This window comes from Hyperoodon ampullatus (genome assembly GCF_949752795.1).
Source record: "Hyperoodon ampullatus genome assembly, chromosome: 8".
In the NCBI taxonomy this organism is placed as follows: domain Eukaryota; kingdom Metazoa; phylum Chordata; class Mammalia; order Artiodactyla; family Ziphiidae; genus Hyperoodon; species Hyperoodon ampullatus.
The window spans coordinates 101091974-101111047 of record NC_136921.1 but is presented as its reverse complement, the minus strand read 5'-3'; the positions used below and the strand labels follow the sequence as shown (position 1 = coordinate 101111047).

Here is a 19074-nt window from a genome sequence, read left to right as displayed (position 1 = left end):
CAAACATGGGGCCAAGTGGGGCCTGGCGGGGGGAGGGGTTGCTGCGGTCCAAGGTTGCCCTGCCCCCACGTGCCTTTCCAGGAGGATGCAGGAAGCTCTGTTCCAGAGGAGGGCCATGCAGGGCTAAGCCCTGGGGGGTGACTGCTGCAGGTGGGGGACCAGGCACCCGGCTGGGGCGTGACACAGGCAGGCCTCACTCTGGGAAAGCCCTGCCCAGATTTCCATCAGGAGGGGAAGGGAGGGCCCATGACTTTACAGCAGTGGGCTGCAGGCTCTGGTTTTGGCTGCAGTTTCCTTTCTTCCAACTCAACAAACCAGGGCTGATGGGAGTGAGATGCAGCAGGGGGCCTGCCTACTTGTCTGGCTTTCTGGGCTTGTGCAGTTGGGGCCCTGGGCACTGCTCAGGGCTTCTGAGGAAGGCCCTGGGGGCGCTCCTGCCGCAGGGAGGATGGCCGGTCAGCCGGCCACCTGTCCACTCATTCAACCTTCCGGGCCTCTGGCTGATCCCCCAGCACAAGGGCGTCCCAGAGGGGTTCAGAGGTCAGCAGGCACGCTCCCTTTCCCCCGCTGCACGTGCACTTGGCTGAAGGACAAGGGCATGCCTGGCCCACCCAGCCCGTCCCAGTACAGGCGCCGGTAAACCAAATGCCCAGACCCACAGGCAGGGGAAGGACAGTCAAGAGGAGATGCCTGCCGAGCACACCACGCACAGAAGTTCATACCAGGATACAGACAAGCCACCTCTCGGGGAGAAACAGCCCAAAGATGTGAGCAGCTAAGCAGCTGGAGGAAACTTCAGCAGCCAGTAACCACACAACAGGATGCCCGTCTCACCCAGTTAGGGGAAAAGAAACATGTGCTAAGACCATAGCGGACCAGCTCCTGGCTGCTGGCTCTGCCAAAATGGCGGCACCTGACAGGCCCAATGGTGGGGACCTCAGGCATGGCTGGGGCGGGTGTGTGTGTGTGTGTCTGTCTGTCTGTCTTTGTGTGTCTGTGCCAGTGGAGCCTGTCTGGAGAGCGCTGGCAGAGCTGAGGATGGACAGCCCTCCCTCGCTCCACTCCGAGGGGCACGGGGGGAGGATGGGCACGCCCGGTCACCATCACCTGGTCTGTGAAACGTGCCTCCCGTCTGCTCTCAGAACAAAGCCCAGGAAAAAAGATGTGTCTAGACCAACCCAGCAGTCAATGAATTAAATATGCGTGTCATGGACCAACACAGATAAATCTCAACAACAAGGCCCAGTGAAGGAAGCAAGGAGTAGAAGGTCAAGTACAGTGTGTAACACCCAACGGTGCTGTGTGCTGTTCAAGGGATACATGTGTTTGCCGTGAGTGAAAGCATAAAAGAGGAGGCAGGGGACACGGTGGTGGGGAGGGGCGGAGGTGCTGGCGGCCCAGCTCACGGCGGACACCACGTGAGCACACGAGCCTGCCTGCCGCTCCCCTCCCGTCGACGCCCGTGGGTGGGTGACCGCAGCCCAGGGCCGGGGCACACGGGGGCCCGGGGAGGGGAGAGGAGTAAGGCCGTGGGACCCACCTGGCTTTGCTGCCCGTCCCCGCCTCACCACTGACTTCTTCTTGGTTGGGTCTCCAGGTCCTCAGAGGGGGAGGCGGGCAAGCTGCCCGCACAGCAGGACCAACCTGCACTGTCCCCACAGGCCATGATTACAGGAAGGCAGGGGCCTTCTGGAGATACGGGGAGCAAACGAGCCCTTTTGTCAAGTGGGCACAGGCGGGAAGGAACAGGGGGTCCCCAGTGCCACAGTCTGGGGTGAGCAAGAGACCCCCCATGGCCGAAACACAGCACACCCCAGGCCATCATGCTGGAAGGCCAGTGACGCTTGTGGACGTCACTGGCCTCCCAGCTAAGTGCCTAGACTTCAGCTGCTGCCAGGGAAGTGCCCTGCTGACCCCTGAGCGGACCAACTCAGAGTGGAGACAGGAGCCGAGCTCCCAGCTGGCTCTGAAGGGCTCTGCCCTGTCCCCGGAGAGAGGGGAGGCACTGTAGCCTCTTGTGAAAAAAAAAAAGAGTCCCCAGCAACAAGGCATAATTGCAAGCTCCTACCTATGAGACAGGCACTGTCACTACGCCCATTTCACAAATGGGAAAACCGAGGCACAGAAGTCACAGAGCTCGCAGGTGGCAGAACCGGGATTCAACCTGGCTGGTGCGGCTCCAAGTCTGGGCCCCCTCCCCTGCTCTGCCACCACCCCTGGTACAGAGACAGGGTTCCCGGGCCGAGGCAGGGCCTGGCCGCCCGCTGCTTGTGCTCCCTCACTGCTGAGTGGCCCAGAGATGACCTCTGTCCTTCCTTATCATGGAGAGTGGAGAGAACCTTACCGAGCTGACCACCTGCCGGGGTCCGGCATGTCCCCCGAGTCCTCCCACGGCTCTACAAGGCAGGTCGAGAAAACGTGGCTCCGAGTATCCCGCGTGTACAGGCGGGGAGCAGGGAACCCAGACGGATCTGACTCAGGAGCTCAGGTGTCCACCCTGGTGCGTCAGGCGAGCACAACTTCTGTGAAGGGACCTGGCCTGCAGAGAGGCTGGGGTCCCAGCTGCTGCCTGTGACCAAGGGGGGTGGGTCCCCCGCACCACTGACTTCCTTCAACTCTATAGCTTTGTAAACAATTAATTCCAGAGTTTTAATTTCTCTAGTTACTACCCTTCCAGACGATTACTGATGTGCTCTGATGCCCCACCCCCTACCCCGACCCCGGGGCCTTTTACCCATGTAACAGAGGCTCATGGGTGGCCGGGAGGCCAGACTGTCTCACAGTGCCCCAGGCCCACCCCCTCCCTCCCTCTGCGCTGAGGGAAGCTGCTGACAGCCGCCCCCATACAGGTGAGGACCTGGGCCCCACCCCTGGGCAGTGAGGCCTGCGCTCACCCCTGGATTGCAGAATTCTACGGGGTTACGAGTGGCTACGGCTCCAACAGGACACGGACACAAACTGGGGCCGGAGGGCCCAGGAAGTCACAGGAGGTCATGGGTAACAGGACACTGGGTTTCTCCACAGAACCAAATGACAAGCTCCATATCCCCATTTTAGAGATGGGGAAACTGAGGCTCAGAGGGCTGTTTCTCTGTGCCCATGAGACCCACTGGCTCCAGACACAAGGTGAGAGAGGCTGCTGGGGCTCCTCTCTCCTCCTCTGCTTCCCAGTCGGGCCTGCTGGGGCCCAGAGCTGCTGCCTGGGCTTCTCGGAAGGAACCCAAGAGCCAAGTCCCCACGCACCTCCACCCTGCCCCGGAGCCTGAGCCCCGGGCACCCAGAGAGGGCCCAGGAGCTCCTGCGGAGGCCCTGCAGAACTCGGGGTGTGTCAGTCCCTGCAGGCAGCCCCTGGTAAGCCGAGGCCCCAGACCCTGGGTGCCTGGCTGAGCGAGTGAACAGACCGACAGCTAGGGTGAGGCGGGGCCTCCAAACAGTCCAGCTGTCCTGGAGGAGCCTCCAGAGACACGGACGCAGGCAGTGCTGCAGGGAAAGGCCGCCGGCCAGCCGCGGGGCTGCGTGTCCTCAGCAAAGCTGCCAGCACCCACAGAGCCGGCTAGGAGCCTGGCCGGGGGCCTCGCTGGCAGTGGGATAGCAGGGCTGCTCTGGCTGGTTTCTGCTCCCCCATCAAGGAAGAGAGGCCCCAGGTCTAAACCAAGGCTGGGGTAGGATGTGTGCGGTCTCCAGCGGCTGGACGCCTCCTCCCTGGGCCCAGCCCCCCACTGACCCTGATGCCCTCCAACAATGCCCACCCGGGTCAGGCAGCCTGGGAGCAGCTTGTTAGCTCTCTGGTGTGTGGATGTGGCCACGCAATGCTTTCCCAAAATAACAGGGCCTGGAAGCTGGGGACTTGGGACAACACCACACCAGGAAAGGGACATTTTACCCCGGGAGGAACAGAGAGATGAGGCCACAAGTCCCACAGCCAGAAAGTGACAGGCCTGCCTTCGGGGACAGACTGGACACCCTGGCCTCTGGGAGGGCCCTTGTCCACGCACACCGCCTCCCTGCCCCCACTGCCCTCTTGTTACCATCTGTCCCTGTGACTGGCTGCGGGTCTCAGACGACGCGAGTCACTGTGGTTCCAGAGCGCTGCTTCCCGTCTCTACTCCTACGGATCCTGCAAAACCCCACGCGGAGGTGCCTCCTCCAAATCCCTCCGACGCCACAGGTCACACCTCCTGCTGTCACCACTCGCGTGCCTGCCTGTTTTTGTGCTTAGGACCTTTTTTCTGCATAACATCCTCCCCTCCCCCACCCAAAACCCCCAAACCAAACTGACAGCAAAAATGTAACAGGAAGAGAAAGAGCCCACTGAGTTCTGGAAAAAGCAGGAGTAAGAGGGTTGAGAGATGGAGACCCTGCAAACGCGCCTGCCCACCTACGAGTGCCGGCCAGCGAGGCCAAAGGACGGGCCCGGGAAGACGAGAGAGCGGGTCGGCCACGAGACGCATCCACAAGGCTCTAAGTGCCCACCAGGGAGACCCCCTGTCAGACGTGCCCCCTTCCCTTCCCGTCCTCCCCGCAGACCAGCTGAATCACGTCCTGACCTGAATTCCACAGCCCTTCCGGCAGGGCTGGGGGTGGGGCTGGCAGCTGCAGGACCAGGACCACCTGAGAAGGACCCGGTCACCCAGGAGGGGCGGCAGGAGGCGCGGGCCCCGCTGTGCCTGCAGCCCCCGAGCCTCACCTGCTCTCGGCTGTCAGCAGCGCCGACGCCTCCCGCAGCCCCTCCTGCGCTGCCCTGCCAGAGCCAGAAGGGTGTGGCCTGAGTCCCATCTTGCTACCGCAGGGGCGAAGACTGCCAGATGTTCTCCAATCCACCGACTACCCAGATCTGCACGTGAAACCGCCCGTGTCCGCCCAGGGTCTCGGGAGCCCTTCTGCCCCGGGCGGGACAGACGCGATGGCTGCTGGCGGTTCTCACCGAGGTTGGTGTTCCCAGCTGGGGGCACCAAGGGGGAGGGCACACGGGCCATAGGACAGACAAACGTCGGGATGTCAGCTTCCTAACTTTTCTGGGCCTTGACTTCCTTGCGGGGAAAATGGGCACAACTGTCACACATGCTTTTGTGGAAGTGGGGAGGGGGAAATGAGATAGCCCATTCCAAGTACTCGCGGAGCACTCAGGGGACAAGAGCCAACCTCCCGTCTGCACCCTTCCGTTTGTGACCCTGGCTCCCCCAACTCAGGCCCCCATGGCCGCTCACCCTTCCCCTCTGGCCCCAGATGGCAGAGAACTGCACCTCCGCTCTGGGCAGGGGTGAAATGCACACATCTGTGATCAGACGGGCCGGCATTCAGGGTGGCTGGGTACAGCCCTGTCCACCCCCCGCCAAAGTGATGGGCCACCCTCAAGGGTGCACTTGTCAGGCGGGACTTTTCAATAAAAACCAGATACAGACAGTTTGCTCACTGAAGAAAGTAAACTCTTTAAACCCAGAACAGTATTGAATACCAATGAAGTGAGTACTCAAATACCATACTTGGCTACAAAATAAGGTGTAAAGTAATTTAATATTTACATTGAGAGCATTTAAACATTCAGACCATTCCACTCAGAAATTCCACACCTAGGAATTTCCAAAGGAAGTCAAGGGTATGCAAAAACACTTTATGTACAAGGATGTCCACCGCGCCGCTACTTACAGGAACCAGAAATGGGAAATCTGCATATTCAACACCAGAGGAGAACCACCTATGGTGCACCCAGAGGTGAGTCACCTGTAGCCGCTAAATTATTATTTTTAATGACACAGAATAACATCTGTAGACAATTTACGTTATAGTTCCAATTATGATAAAAAGAAAAGGGATGCATAGAGAATACAGTAACTTTCCTTTTTTATACTTTACTGCCCATTATCTACTACAGTCATTACTTCATAACAAAAACGAAAAGAATACGAAACGAAAAGACGCAGGGTCCCTTAAGGGTGACAAAGCCAGGCCCCCGCTGATGGCCTGCCACTCTCCCAGGGCAGCAGCCAAACCTCTCAGTCCTGCCACTGAGAAAGAGACCCTGACTGATTCGACGAAGACCAGGGGCTTTACCAGCCCCCGGGCCCCAGGGCTGGGAGCTGCACCCACCGGGAAGGCTCTCTGACCCGGGGGGCACACAAGCCCCTGCACCGTGTCCAGCCCACTCTGCACTGCCCCGGGTTAATTTACAAGGGAAGCGCCTAGGAGGACAGGAAGCCCTGGTCTTGCAAGTTCTGTGGTGTTTTGAGGAGAACATGAGTTGTAGAGCCTGATGATTTCACAAGCCAGGGCATCATTTAAAACGATCGCCGGTAAGTCATTTGAAAGTTTGTCTTCTCATGCATTTGCTTAAAAAGAAGAGGTTTTTTGGTTGTCTGTTCATGTTTAAAGAAAACCTAACTCTGAATTTCTTGACCTTGGATTCCTTCCGTCTCAACCCAAGACCTCACCGGGCGATTCCTTCAGGTGTCCGGGCCCTGTTCACTGGTCCCTGTCATGTGCTCTGGGTAACATGTGCCCCACTGCAGGCAAATGCAGGTTTTATCCCTTAGTTGCACACAAGGATGTGATTGTGAAGCCAAGTTGTCCGGTGCCATAGGAATGCTCCAAGCTAACCTGGCTGGGCCCACTGAGAAGCCCCTGAGGTTCTCTGGGACCAGCACTGCACTCAAGACTGTCTTCCTGAACCTGACTCACCACAGAACACATGGGGGAAGGGCGCGCTGACTGCAGCTCCCGGAGAGGCTGCAGGACCAAGAGGTGAACGTTCTTGTTGGTGCCACATGTAGGCAGCACCCGTTCGGGCTCCGGCCAGTGCCAACATGCCGTGGACATGCCAGGATGGCAGATGGAGAGTGGCCAAGGGCACCTAAGGCAACAGGGTGCTATCTGGGAAGGCTTCCTGAAGGAAGGGGCAGCAAAGCTGAGGCTGAAGGGAGCAGCTGGCTGCGCAGTGGGAGGGAGGAGGGCGTGCTGTGCTGAGGGCGGCACAGGCTCAGCTGGCAGCACCGGCAGATTTCTGAAACCAGACGGGACTCGGGATGGTGGAGGGAGGGTGTGTGACCAGAGTGAGGCTGCAGGACGGACACTCCTACGAGGAAGCACAGCCTCTGCCGGCTGAGATCAAGGATGCTGGGAGCCCACCTGCAGAGAGGACCCCACGAAGGTGGCCCGGAAGCCATACTTGGGTCCCAAATGCCCTCTGCGGCTTCAGATGAAGCCTACACGATTTTAGGGACATTTCCAGGGCAACCGAGGCAAGACCCTAACCGTGTCTCCTCTTCTGTCTCTTTCAGGCCGACGGGAAGAGGAAGGAGGAACGTTTTGGACCTTAGGAGCACCATCCCGACCCTACGAGGTGAATGGCAGCGTGGGGCACTGGCACACTCTAACCAAAGTGGCCCTTGGCAACGGTCGGCCGCCTGCCTGAGGCCAGGCCTCCCCGGGGGCCTTACAAGCATTCCTGGCAGATGCCAGCAGGTGTGGCAGCTCCCTTGCTGGATACAGGACGAAACAGGGACCTGCCAGTGCTTTGCTCACACACCTGCTCCTCTCTTCCACACCAAGAAGCACTCACAGATGCTGCAGGTTCCAAACCATATTCCAGCAAAACGCTGGAAACCTGTCCATCTCCATTTGTCACCTCGATGCATGCCCATCTCAGAACTACCCCGGCTGACGTCGCTGGGCGGGGGGTGGGGTGGGGTGGGGTGGGCACAGGAGCCGTTAAAAGCCTCACTTCCCCGCACCGCAGGCCCCAAAGCCCTGCGGACGCCGGCACCACGAGCTGGGAGAGGCTCGGTGGAGAGATTCTAGAAGCATACCTCACAGCGGGAAGACATTCGCCCCCCACCCCGAGCCCCCAAGGTGGCTGGCCCTGGGGACCGGAGAGGAGGAAGAAAGGGCTCTCGCCCAGGCCCAGACCCCAAAGTGCCATGTCACTCCTCAGTTCACCAGCCAGGTGGCCGCTCCAACACCACAGGGCCCTGGGGAGGGCGGGAAGGAGGGCAAGGGCGACACCCGAGTCTCCTGAAACCAGGCACCACCCGACAGCAGGCACCCCATGGGGGCTGGGCACTGCCACCGTCCCTCTGGGTGCTGGGTCCCTGGGCAGATGGGGGAGCTGCCTCCTGAACCCCCAGCGCTCTGGCCCAGCCCGACTAGGGGAGCACACAGGCTTGTAAACACACAAAACCAAGACTACCCCGGCCCCTCCAGGAAGCTCCTTAAAAATGCCATCTACCTAGCGCCTGGACCAGAACTGAAGGGAGAGGCGGCGAGAGCGCCATGGAAGGCCGGCAAGGCTCTGTCACCTGCCTGGTGGCACAGCCCACTCCTCCAGCGGACGGCAGAGGGCGGGCCTCCCGAGAACCCTGGAAACCCCCCCTCCACGGCCAGCAGCTGCTGAGCTCAGCAACTTCCCCACCGCAGAGGGAGGGAGCCACGGCTGACCACGCACGCGGACCACGCACGGAGCCTTCCACCCCTGCCGCACGCACCCACCCTCGTGCAGCACCCGGCGGCCCTGGCTGCCTCCCCATTTCCTCCGTGCCTGTCTGTAGGGGCAGCGGGGCCTCCTGCTCTGGTGGACAGACTCTGGAGAAGGGATGCCAGGGGCCCTTTACCCTGGTGACCCAAAGAGAAAATCAGTCTCAGGAGGTGGGGCTGTAGGACGAGTGTCCTGGTGGCAAACGAGGGTCGAGGCCACGTCTGCTGGCAAGCCTGACTCGGGCCCCTCGGCAGCGCCTAGAGCGAGGTCTGCACCCTCTCCGCTCCCGGCTCTCTTAATTGCCTTTGGCAGACAGGACCGTTCCGCCCTCCACACCCCGACTCCTGCAGGCAGAGAGGTGCCCACCTGGGCTTCTGTGGGTTGCTTAGTGCCCAGTTCCGGGGGCTTGCAGCCCTGGTGGGCAGAAGGACAGATGGGCAAGTGGCTGCAAGCCCCCAGGCCCAGCTCAGTCTAGCACAGAGCGACGGGACACCGGGGATCGAGGGGGTGAAGGGATGGTACGAGGCCAGGAAAGTGCATCTACGCAGATCAGACCAAGTGCTGGGCAGGAAGCAATGCTTCAAGGGCCCCTGGACAGGCCGACTGGTGGCCATGTAGCCTTAAGGCACCCAGCACATCACCGCTCAGGCTGGGAGCTACTGTTGGTGGGGGGACAGCCAAGGGAAAGTGGGAAGACACTCCCCCCCCACCCCGCAGCTCTATGGCCCCAATTTCCTAACCATCTGGGAAAGACAACAGGAGAACGACTGAAAGGCTGAGCAGGGAGAGCTCCGAGCTGGCCAGATACCAAAGCTTCATCACCCAGACACACCGAGACCTTGCACCTTCGACCCAGGAGTGAGGAACTCAGCTACACGGGTCACACAGCGCCCCGACGCCCATCCTGCCTGTGACCGCACTCTTAAGGCAAACGATGAAGATAAACAAAAGGCCGGCAAGAAGACCTCCTTTCAGGACCTTCCCAGCCCAGGCATCTCGGGGAGAAGGCCCCGCAGGGCACCCACGTGAACAGGAGAAAAAGATTCCCAAGTTTAACCCTTGGAAACCCAGCACCGTGGGGAGAGAGAGAGTGTTTCTGGCTACAATGCGCTTCCCTGGAGAGCTGTCCCCCAACACAGGCCAGCCCTGTGCTCCCAACCTCCACAGTAATGGGGGCCCCCAGGGAAGGCACCTGGCTGCATAGGTGCCCCCAGCCAGCTCAGCTCCCCCCAACCTGCCCTAGGCCTCCGTCTGCTCTTCTTTCAGAGCGAGCTTGCGCCTGGTTCTGGCCCAACTCGCAGGGGCACGCAGCACTGCCTTCTCCCTGCCCCCAGCCCCAGGGGACACTCGGGCCTTTGTTCTACCTGCACACTCGGGCACGGCAGAGCCAGCCCCCATCCCTGGCAGCTCCTCCCCAGCCCTCTCGAGGCAGGCTGGTGGGCCGGGGGCCCCGCAGGTGCAGGGGGAGAGGCACCTCACTTCTCTCACTTCCGATTTGGGCGTGAGAGCGGCGCAGGAAAGCGAGCACTCCAGGTGGGTTACACTCGCACAGGAACCCGTCTTCCCGCCCGACGACACAGGCCAGCCTGGACCCAGCGCTGGGTCACGACAGGTGACGGGCCGCGGGCAGGGGGCGGTGACCCCGGGAAGCCCAGGCTCCGCGCAGCCCGCCGGGTGATGCGGAAAAGTAAAGAGGCACAGAGAAGGAGGTGAGAGCGGGATTCGAGCGGCGGACCGCGGCGGACCCACTGGGGGCTCGGACGCCCTGAGATCAGGAGGGGATCCAGAAGGGCCGCGGCGAGTGGGGTCCCCAAGAGGGCAGGAGAAGAGGGCAGGGAGCGAGGGTGGGCGCAGGTCCGCCCGGCGAGGGCCGGCCCGGGGGAGCGGCCGCGAGCAGGCACCCCGCCGTCCCGGGCCGACGGCGCGGCCGGCTGCGGGCGCTCACCTGGGCGTGCGCAGCGCGGCGGGGTCGCGGCGGTCCAGCACGCCAGGCACGCAGTTGGTGAGCTCGGTCCAGTCGGCGTGCAGCCCGCAGCTCCAGCCCGTGGAGAAGCGGGAGAAGAGCCAGGTCTCGCGGCGGTTGGGCCGGTAGCAGGTGCACTTTTTCTGGCCGGGCCGGCAGTCGCAGGGCACCTCGAGGCGCACGTTCTGCACGAGGTGGCGGCCGAAGGTGGTGCCGCCCGTTTTCTGGATGTGCAGGAAGACGATCACGTCGTCGCCCTTCATGTCGAAGTGCAGCTCGCGCTCCAGCTCGCGCACCGGGAAGTAGTACTTCTTCTCGTAGTGCGGGTCGGGCGTGGGGAAGAGATCCAGGTCGTCGGGCGGCGCGCGGCCGCCGGGCGCGCCCAGGCTCAGTCCCGGGCCCGCGTACTGGTAGAGGATGAGCATAAAGCACGCCGAGCCCGCCACCACCAGCACGAACTTGCTGGCGCGCTCAACCATGGTCCTGCCGCCGGCGCGCCGCCGCCGCATGTGTCACCATCGCCGGAGGCCCGGGCGCGGGGCGCGGGGCCTGGAGAGCCGGGGGCACGGGCGCAGCTGCCTCCGCCGCCGCCGCCGCCGCCGCCCGCGCTCCGGCCCGGCTACTCGGCACCCAGGCCGCCCGCAGCGGCGCAGGCCCCGGCCTTGCGCGGCGCCATGGCTGCTCCCCGCCCGGGCCCCGCTTCGCGGCCCGACCCCGGCTCAGCTCCGGCTCGGCTCCGGCCCGGTCCGCTCCCCCTGCGGCCCCTCGCCCGCCGGTCAGCTCAGCTCCGCGCCGCGCCGAGAACGCTCTGCGCCGCCCCGCGCGCCGCCGCGTCTCCGCAGTCTGCCGCCGCCCCGCCCCGCCCCGGCCCGCCCCCGGCCCGCCCCCGCCGCGCCTCTTGCCGTCGCCGCCCGCGTCGATCCGCGGCTCCGCCCCCAGAGCCCCGGGGCTGCAGGCCGGTACCTGGCCCCCGGACGCAGGTCTCCGGCCTTGGGGAGGCCGCTCCGAGGCGGGCAGCGAGGACTAGGAACTGATCTCTGTCTTCAGAGGCGTGGGGAGAGACTGGAGAAGCGTGTAGTGGGGCGCGGACGGCCCTTCTGTGCTGGAGGGGCTCGCGGCGGTGGGTGCCTTGGGGCTTGGGTTCCCCTCACCGCTTCACGGGAGGGAAAGCCTTGGCTTTGCACGCTGGGCACTCTGAAGATCCGAACGCGAGGGGGCCCGGGCTGGATGGACTTGGTGGGATCTGGGGGCGTGGGGCGGGGCGCGGGTCGGGAAGGAACGAGGGAGGGTTGGGGGTGGGGAGCCTGGGACCCACGGCAGTGGTGGGACCTTCCTCCCCCTCCCCCTCGTTCCCCTCCCCTCCTCTCTTCCTCTCCCCCCTCCCCTCCCCTCCTCCCCCTCCTCTCCCCCTCCCCTCCTCCCTTCCCCCCTCCCCTCCTCCCCCTCCCCTCCCCTCCCCTCCCCCCTCCCCTCCCTCCCCTCCCCTCCCCTTCCCCCCTCCCCTCCTCCCCCTCCTCTCCCCCCTCCCCTTCCCCCCTCCCCTCCTCCCCCTCCCCTCCTCCCTTCCCCCTCCCCTCCTCCCCCTCCCCTCCTCCCTTCCCCCCTCCCCTCCTCCCCCTCCTCTCCCCCTCCCCTCCTCCCTTCCCCCCTCCCCTCCTCCCCCTCCTCTCCCCCTCCTCTCCCCCTCCCCTCCCTTCCCCCCTCCCCTCCTCCCCCTCCTCTCCCCCTCCCCTCCTCCCTTCCCCCCTCCCCTCCTCCCCCTCCTCTCCCCTCCCCTCCCCTCCCCTCCCCCCTCCCCTCCCTCCCCTCCCTCCCCTCCTCCCCCTCCTCTCCCCCTCCTCTCCCCCTCCTCTCCCCCCTCCCCTCCTCCCCCTCTCCTCCTCCCCCTCCCCTCCTCCCCCTCCTCTCCCCCTCCCCCCTCCTCTCCCCCTCCCCTCCTCCCCCTCCTCCCCCCTCCCCCCTCGTGGAGAGATGCAGAAGTGTCCGCAAGGGCCAGCTTTATGCAGTCCTTCGTTATTTAAAAGGAATTTCAGTCAATGGGCGCTTTCCCCTGCAAGTTTATTATGATCCCAATGAAAAAGTTATAAAAAGTTGAACCAATATTTAAAATTTTGATGGTCCACAAAAACATTAACTTTTGCTTTAGTAGATGGGTCAGAGGGTCTAGCGGCCCTGGGCCTCTCCTATCCTCGGTGGTGCCCCTGGGCCCTGCGGGCCTCCCTCCCCGTTAGCCCAGCCTGCCCCCCCCACCGCCTGCCAGCTTGGGCCCTGAGCCACACTCCCCGCATTAGCCCCGAAACCCACGCCGCCTGGCCCTGATTGGGCTCAGAAGCTGTGGCACCTCCGTGGAATGGGGTGGGCCAGGGTGAGAAATGACCTGCTGAGAATCTCAGTGTCCCGCACTGCTGGGTTGGGTCCTAGTTTTTGGACTCAGGCGGCTGCCAGGCCTGGGTTCAAATGCCCACGTCACCCCATGTCAGGAGCTCCCCTGGTTTCTGTTCTGTCGTGGGTCCTGAAAGCATGGGGGCGGGGGGAGGGTTTGTGAGCGTTTATATTGTCAGTTCTACTTCAACGAAACTGTTGAAAATATATAAAATCATGCCAGAAATCCCTTCTGGTAGCAAACCCGGAGAACTGGAAAACCAACGACTGACACCCCAAAAATCCAACTAAGAGGGAAGCATGCAATTTTCAGAAAGGGCTGAAGGCATTTCCACTCTGATGCAGCACCCTGAACACTATACAGGGTGACCTAAGGCCCACCGGGGGTGGGGTAGGGTGGCCAGTCCCCAGTGTGACCCAGGGCCCCAAAGCCCCCGCCCATCCTCTAGCTGCCTGAAAACTGGACCTGGCCCAGGAGGCCTGCGGGTAGCTTGCTCAGACTTCTCCAGCAATGACTCCTTCTTGCCAGGAGTGGAGGCTGGCACACAGTGGGGAGCCTGGAGCCACCTGCCTGTCTGCAGTCACTTGACCCCGCTTTTGGCTGAGGCTTGAGGAGGCTTCCTTTATGGCCCTGGAGGCAGCAGCACAGACATGTCTCATATCTGAGCCCATCAGCAAATCTGCAGAGGAGACTATAATACCCATCTTACAGAAGAGAAAACTGAGAGCAGGGTGAACAAAGCCTCCCCTGCGGGCACCCCGTCCCCTCAGCTCTGGGTGTCTGGGCCCAGCGTGGAGACCCCAGGTGGCCCCCCAGGCTGGCAGAGCTCCTCTTACTCTTGTGAAGTCAGCAGAGCTGGGATTCTGATCCTGGCCCATCTGGCCCTTACTCACCCCTGCACTCCACTCGGTTCCCCCAGGCCAGGGGCCAAGGCCTGAGCAGGGCACAGCGAGAGGGTCCAGAGGGACCATTCCTCAGCTCCTGGTGATGGTCTCTGCTGCCGGATGGGAATGTGGTCCAGAATGTCCAGGAGGAACCTGGAGTGTTACCGAAAGGCCACCAAAACCATCTGTGCTTGGCCTGCGGCCCCATCTTGTGACAATCTGACTGTCCCAATGGGGAAACTAAGGCCCAGAGAGGGTAGAGGGTCTAGTACAGGGTCTGCAGTGGGTGGCTGCCTCTCCCAGGAGCCGTAATGGGAGCCAGAGCTTCCTGACCCTCGGATTAGCAGCTCTGCCAGGGAAGCTGTTTAATCCAGCTTTGTACCTGCCAGAATGGCTCATAGGGAACCTCCTATTCAGCTCAGAAGTCCTTTCTTCCTAGAATTCCTTTAGGGGGAAGAAAATCTTTCTAGATGGCTATAGGATTTTACTCAGTTATCCCCTTTGATTTAAGTGCTGCACACACACTGTGAGACCCCAAGGCCATAGGTGAGTTTATCGCCAAGTCAAGTCAGAGGAGCCACGGATGGACTCAAGTTGCTTCAGTGAATCAGTGGACCTTTGGGAGCCGGATGGAGTACAGACTCTCCCCTTCCCCGACTGGCAGCCTCATCAACCTACTCCCTGTTGAGCCTCCACCATCCTCCTGACAACCTGGAGAAACACATACATCAAAGGGCGGTGTGGATCTCAAGTGAGGTCACAGCGTCGCCAAGCGCCTGGCACTCATTGGGTCCTCCTCACACGCTGTTTCCTTCCTCTCCCTACCTGATCGGCCTGGTAGCCAAGGTTCCCCACGGTCCTAAGACCGTGTATGAATGAATAGAAGGAGGGCTAATAGTTTGCTGGATGCAGCGCCCAGCTTTGAGTGTTTTCAAAGTTCAGGAAAAAGCAATCGCCGCTCTTCTGATCCATGACTATCTTTGTCCTCTAACTATTCACTTCATAAAATCTTTAATGTATGATCTCTGGCTTAAATATCGAAGAAAGAGAAAAAAACACGGCTAGTTGTAGGATGTGATCATCAAATAAAAACAAGTCGTTGTACTTCTGCTTCGGGAAAGTGCAAGCAGTGAGAAGATTTCGGCTTTAGGAATGAAATGCAATTTCCTTTGAGCCTAAAATAGCCAGAAGAACCCAAACGCAAGCTTTCCCTCCCTACCTGCCCTGCGTCCTCAGAGTCCGAGAACCAGGAGATCAACCCGTGGCACCCCTCCCTCCCGGGCTGCAGTCCCGCGGAAGGGCGCGTGGAGGCAGCACCGCGGCCGCCCGCCCGCCGCGCGCCCAGCATTGACATTGCAGGATTGGGGGATTTTCCACGCTTGATTCCCTCGTTCTCTTTCGGTCGGTCGCCCATTGTTGTTTCCGAGGGGGTGGAGGAGGGCAGCCCCTTCTGTCCTCAGAGCCTCCTCCGGGGATGGTCCCGCTTCCCACGGCGGGGCAGAAAGAGAGAGGGGTTTCTTTGGGGACAAACTTTTAAGGGGGACTCTGGATCGCGGCGGAATCGGCGTCGCTGCGATTAGACCGGCCTGGGGGGCCGCGAGTGGCCTGCCGTGACCCCAGGGGCTGGCCCAGAGGGACCTGGGAGGGTGGGGTCGCCAGGGGCCCGAGCCGGGAGACTCAGGGCCACTCTGGTTTAACCAGCGCGTCCTCCCCTCTATGGAGGCCTCTCTCTCCAGGGGTCCCCACGCTTCCCCCTTGTGTCTCCTGCCTTTGCCCCCGTCTCCTGGGGAGTCCTACCGGCCTATTTAAGGCCTCCTCCTCCAGGGAGCCTTGTCACCCGCCCCTCCCGCCGCAGAGCTGTCCCGGTGTCCAGGGCTGGCTTGCACCACAGGCTATGCGCGGTACCCAGTTCCTTCCACCTCGGCCCAGCACAGAGGCCTGCGCAGTGTCTTCCCAGGGCGCGGTCTTGTGGGTCGAAGGGCTGTCCCCACCTCCACCTGAACTTTGAAAGGGCCGGGGCCGGCCCGGCCCGGCCTGGGGGAGGGGCGCCCCAGAGCAGCGGTCTCTAACTCTCTCTGCCTGCCCTGACCGCCGAGTGGCCAGTGGCTGGTTTTTGTGTTCTCTCCTGCTGGATTTTAAGGCATCCTTAAATCCTTTCGGGGCGGGGGGTGGTGGTGGAGCTGGGAGTATAAATAGCTTAATGAGAGTCTGAGCAATTCAGATGGAAATAACATAGTCCACATCTAATACGCGCCCCCAAAAGCTGAGGTTTGTGACCCAGTTGTGGCCCAGAGGGGAAACCCGTGTGAGTGGCTCTTCGGCAGCCCTTGCCCGGCTAGACCCGGGTGACTGCCCACCCTGGCCAACCGATCACACCTGGGAGCTTGGCCCTGCTACCCTCTACCGGGTGCCCGCTGTGTAGAGGGCACTGGGAGGTGGGCGAGGCAGGGACCCACCTGGCCTGCTGCCCGGTGGGGATTCCCCGCCCAGCACTGGAGACCCTGTTCTGGGTCTCCCTCCCCTCCTGGACCACAGAGAGGGCAGTGAGGCCCGCCTTCCTCCCAGGTGCTTCCCTGCTGACCGGGATGTTGACAGGGCAGGGCCTGAACTAGGCAGGGCCAGGTTCTGCCAGCTCGGTGGGGCCTGGTCGGGCATAATGTTATCCCGAGAGCATTGTCCTCATTCTTATACGTGGAAACTTCTCGTAAAGGGACACGCCTTTGGAAATTCCAGGGCTAACGGTGAGGTGAGAGGCGAGAGGTGTCTCATTGGTGTGTCCAGCTCCCAGCAGGACGTCATCCCACATTTATATCATTGTTTTTTCTACCAAGAAGGGGTCCCAACCTACCTGGGGTTGGGGGAGCCATCTGGGAGGCCAGTGGGGGCACAGTGGAAAGATGCAGTGGTAGGACTATTCCCTGGGGGGTTGGCACCCTTTAGAGGGCTGAATGGAAGAGATGGAGATGAGCCACCAGGACAGGGGTGCCTGCTGCCACTGCCCCCACCAGGGCCAGGGCACGGGGTGGTGGGGGAGGGTCTTCCGGGGACCCGACGCCCTGCAGAGCTGGCGAGGGGAGAGGGTGTGTGAGGTCAGCACCCTCCACTCCATGTGAGGCTTGTGACCAGCTCGTGTCTCTCTATCTCTGGGCTTAGCTGGTCGCCTCTCACTGTCTGGCCCCTCCACCGACTTCCCTGTGGATCTCACTAGGGTGCATTTCCCCCTTTTGCGACAGCCGCCCATCCTGCAAGATAACGGCCTACCCCTTACTTCTCTTCCTGGCTCTTAACAGATTCCTCTGTCCTTTTAGGCTGTTATTTAAGATTCACCCTCCTGATAGATTCGAGTTGGTGTGACACCTGGTTGATTTTTCTGATGGAAGCTTTTCTCCCGGGTGGGGTCAGAGGGCCTTTAGTGGGCTCCAGTTGGGGGCACAAAGGTGGGGATACGGGCGGCTTATGGAGAGGGCTGGGTGTCAAAGAGGGTCCCCGGGCTGCTGCCTGTGTGGCCTGCCTGCCCCAGCAGCCCTGTGGGGAGGGGGCTGATCTGTCCTGGAGACCAGGCCCCAGGAGGCATTGCTCCTGTGTCCCCCAGCTGTGACCTGACTGGCCATGTCACTTTCTCCCAGCTCTGCAGTGACCACCTGTCTCTCCAAATGGGAATGTTCTTGCCGTTCATTTTTCTCCCTTCCCCTTTTTAACCCCCCTCCTTCACAGAGGAGGCTTTTGTGACACAGTCCCAGCTGGGCCCTGGCCCCGGGGTTCTAAGCAGCTAATGGGAGGAGGGCGGCACCCCCCTCTGGGTACCACAAGACGGATGGGGAGGGCTAGCCCCCAGCTATAGCATCTACTTCAGTTCTGCAGCTGCAGGGGGCAGGGGTCACACCGTGGGCAGGGTGAACCAGGACACCTGCCTGGCTGAGGTCTGGGCTGGGCCCAATTCCCTGCGGTGGCTGCACGTGGCTGGTGGTCAGGAAGGGGTCTGCTTCTGGCTCAGGTGGGCAGCAGGGCGAGTGAGCACAGCTCAGACCCACTTGCCCGGGGCAGTCAGGCCGCCTCTGTGCCGGTAACGAGTCTTACCAGCCTCTCAGGCATCATCTCAGTTAATCTGCACACACAGCAACTTCTCAGGCAAGTCCGGTTGTCACCCCTTCTTTACAGATGAGGAAGCTGAGGCTCAGGGAGGCCAGGCCAAGGCCACAGGGCCAGCCGAGGAGGAAGCAGGCAGGGAATGGAGGCCTCTGCTTCATGGCTGAGGCCTGCAAGGCAGGGAGAGGCTGCACCTCAGATGAGGAGGCCCAGGGATGGGGGCCTGCATTGCAATGCCTGCCTGCACATCCCGGCCACCCTGGGGCTGGACGAGAGCCTCCTTGTGGGACTTTGGCTTTTGGGTGACTGAGACTTGGGACACTCCTTCCCTCCTCAGGCTGGTCGCTTCAGGCCATGTGGGGCAGGGGCCCAAGGAGGAGGGTCTCGGCCTCAGCCATATAAGAACAAAGTCAAGTGGAGCTGTTAGGAATCAGGGTGCTGTATTCACTTCCCAGTTCTGTCTAACCAGCTGTGTAACCCAGAGCAGGTTACTTGAGCTCCCTGGGCCTCCATTTTCTCATCTGTAAAATGAGGATAGACTACTTCATAGGGTCATTGTAAGGAATAAGTGAACCAACGTACATCACACACTAAAGATCCGTAGTAAGCACTCTACTGAATACAGACGACCAGCTCCTCCCATGTGCCAGCCCTTGGACTGGCCTCCTCTGGGCATTATTTTATTCAGTTCTCTCAGCTGCCCTATGGGCATCATTCCCCTGTTTCACAGATGGGGACGTTAAGGCTGAACAAGTGGAAGTGTCTTGGCCAAGGTGACACTATCCCACGCCTGGTGAGAGCTGGGGCCGAGGGTCCTCTCACCTTCACACTTCTGGGCAGCTGAGCCCTGGGGGAATCCAAGAACCAGGTTCTGGGTGGGGTCCAGCCTTCACCTCCCCCTGCACTGTCCCAACTCTTCTTGGCTTGGCATTTCCCACCCTGGGACCCTACTGAGTGTGCCTCTGGGCCCTTGTTTCCCCTCACAGAGCCTTCATCACTTTTTCATTGGAATAATATGTTTTGAATATGTTAATACACCCATCTCATTTGCATCCCCTGGTCCTGAAGTCTCCCTCTTTCGCTGGAGGCATCCTCTTGCCTCAGACAGTTTGGGCATGCAGGAGCAATCTTCAGCTTCAGAATTCCAAAATGAGACTTTCTGAGTTTGCACCTGGCCAGTAGGCTTGAAAGGCAGACTTCGTTGTGAGATAAACATTTTCGAAAACTTTCGTCTCTTAACCGTTCAAGATGAAAGTAGGTGTCCGTGAATACAGAGGTGTCTGTGGGGGGC

At 61.3% G+C, this 19074-nt stretch overlaps 1 protein-coding gene across 1 annotated transcript in view; it reads right to left on the bottom strand.

Moving 5' to 3' along the window:
* HS6ST1 (heparan sulfate 6-O-sulfotransferase 1) overlaps positions 1 to 10939 on the bottom strand; it is a gene marked incomplete at its 5' end in the record, with an annotated part of 43882 nt that extends 32943 nt beyond the window's left edge. The window contains one exon of the mRNA XM_079709880.1: positions 10413 to 10939. Coding sequence (XP_079566006.1) covers positions 10413 to 10939 — 527 coding nt within the window. The remainder of the gene's footprint in view (positions 1 to 10412) is intronic.
* Between the last annotated feature and the right edge of the window lie 8135 nt (positions 10940 to 19074).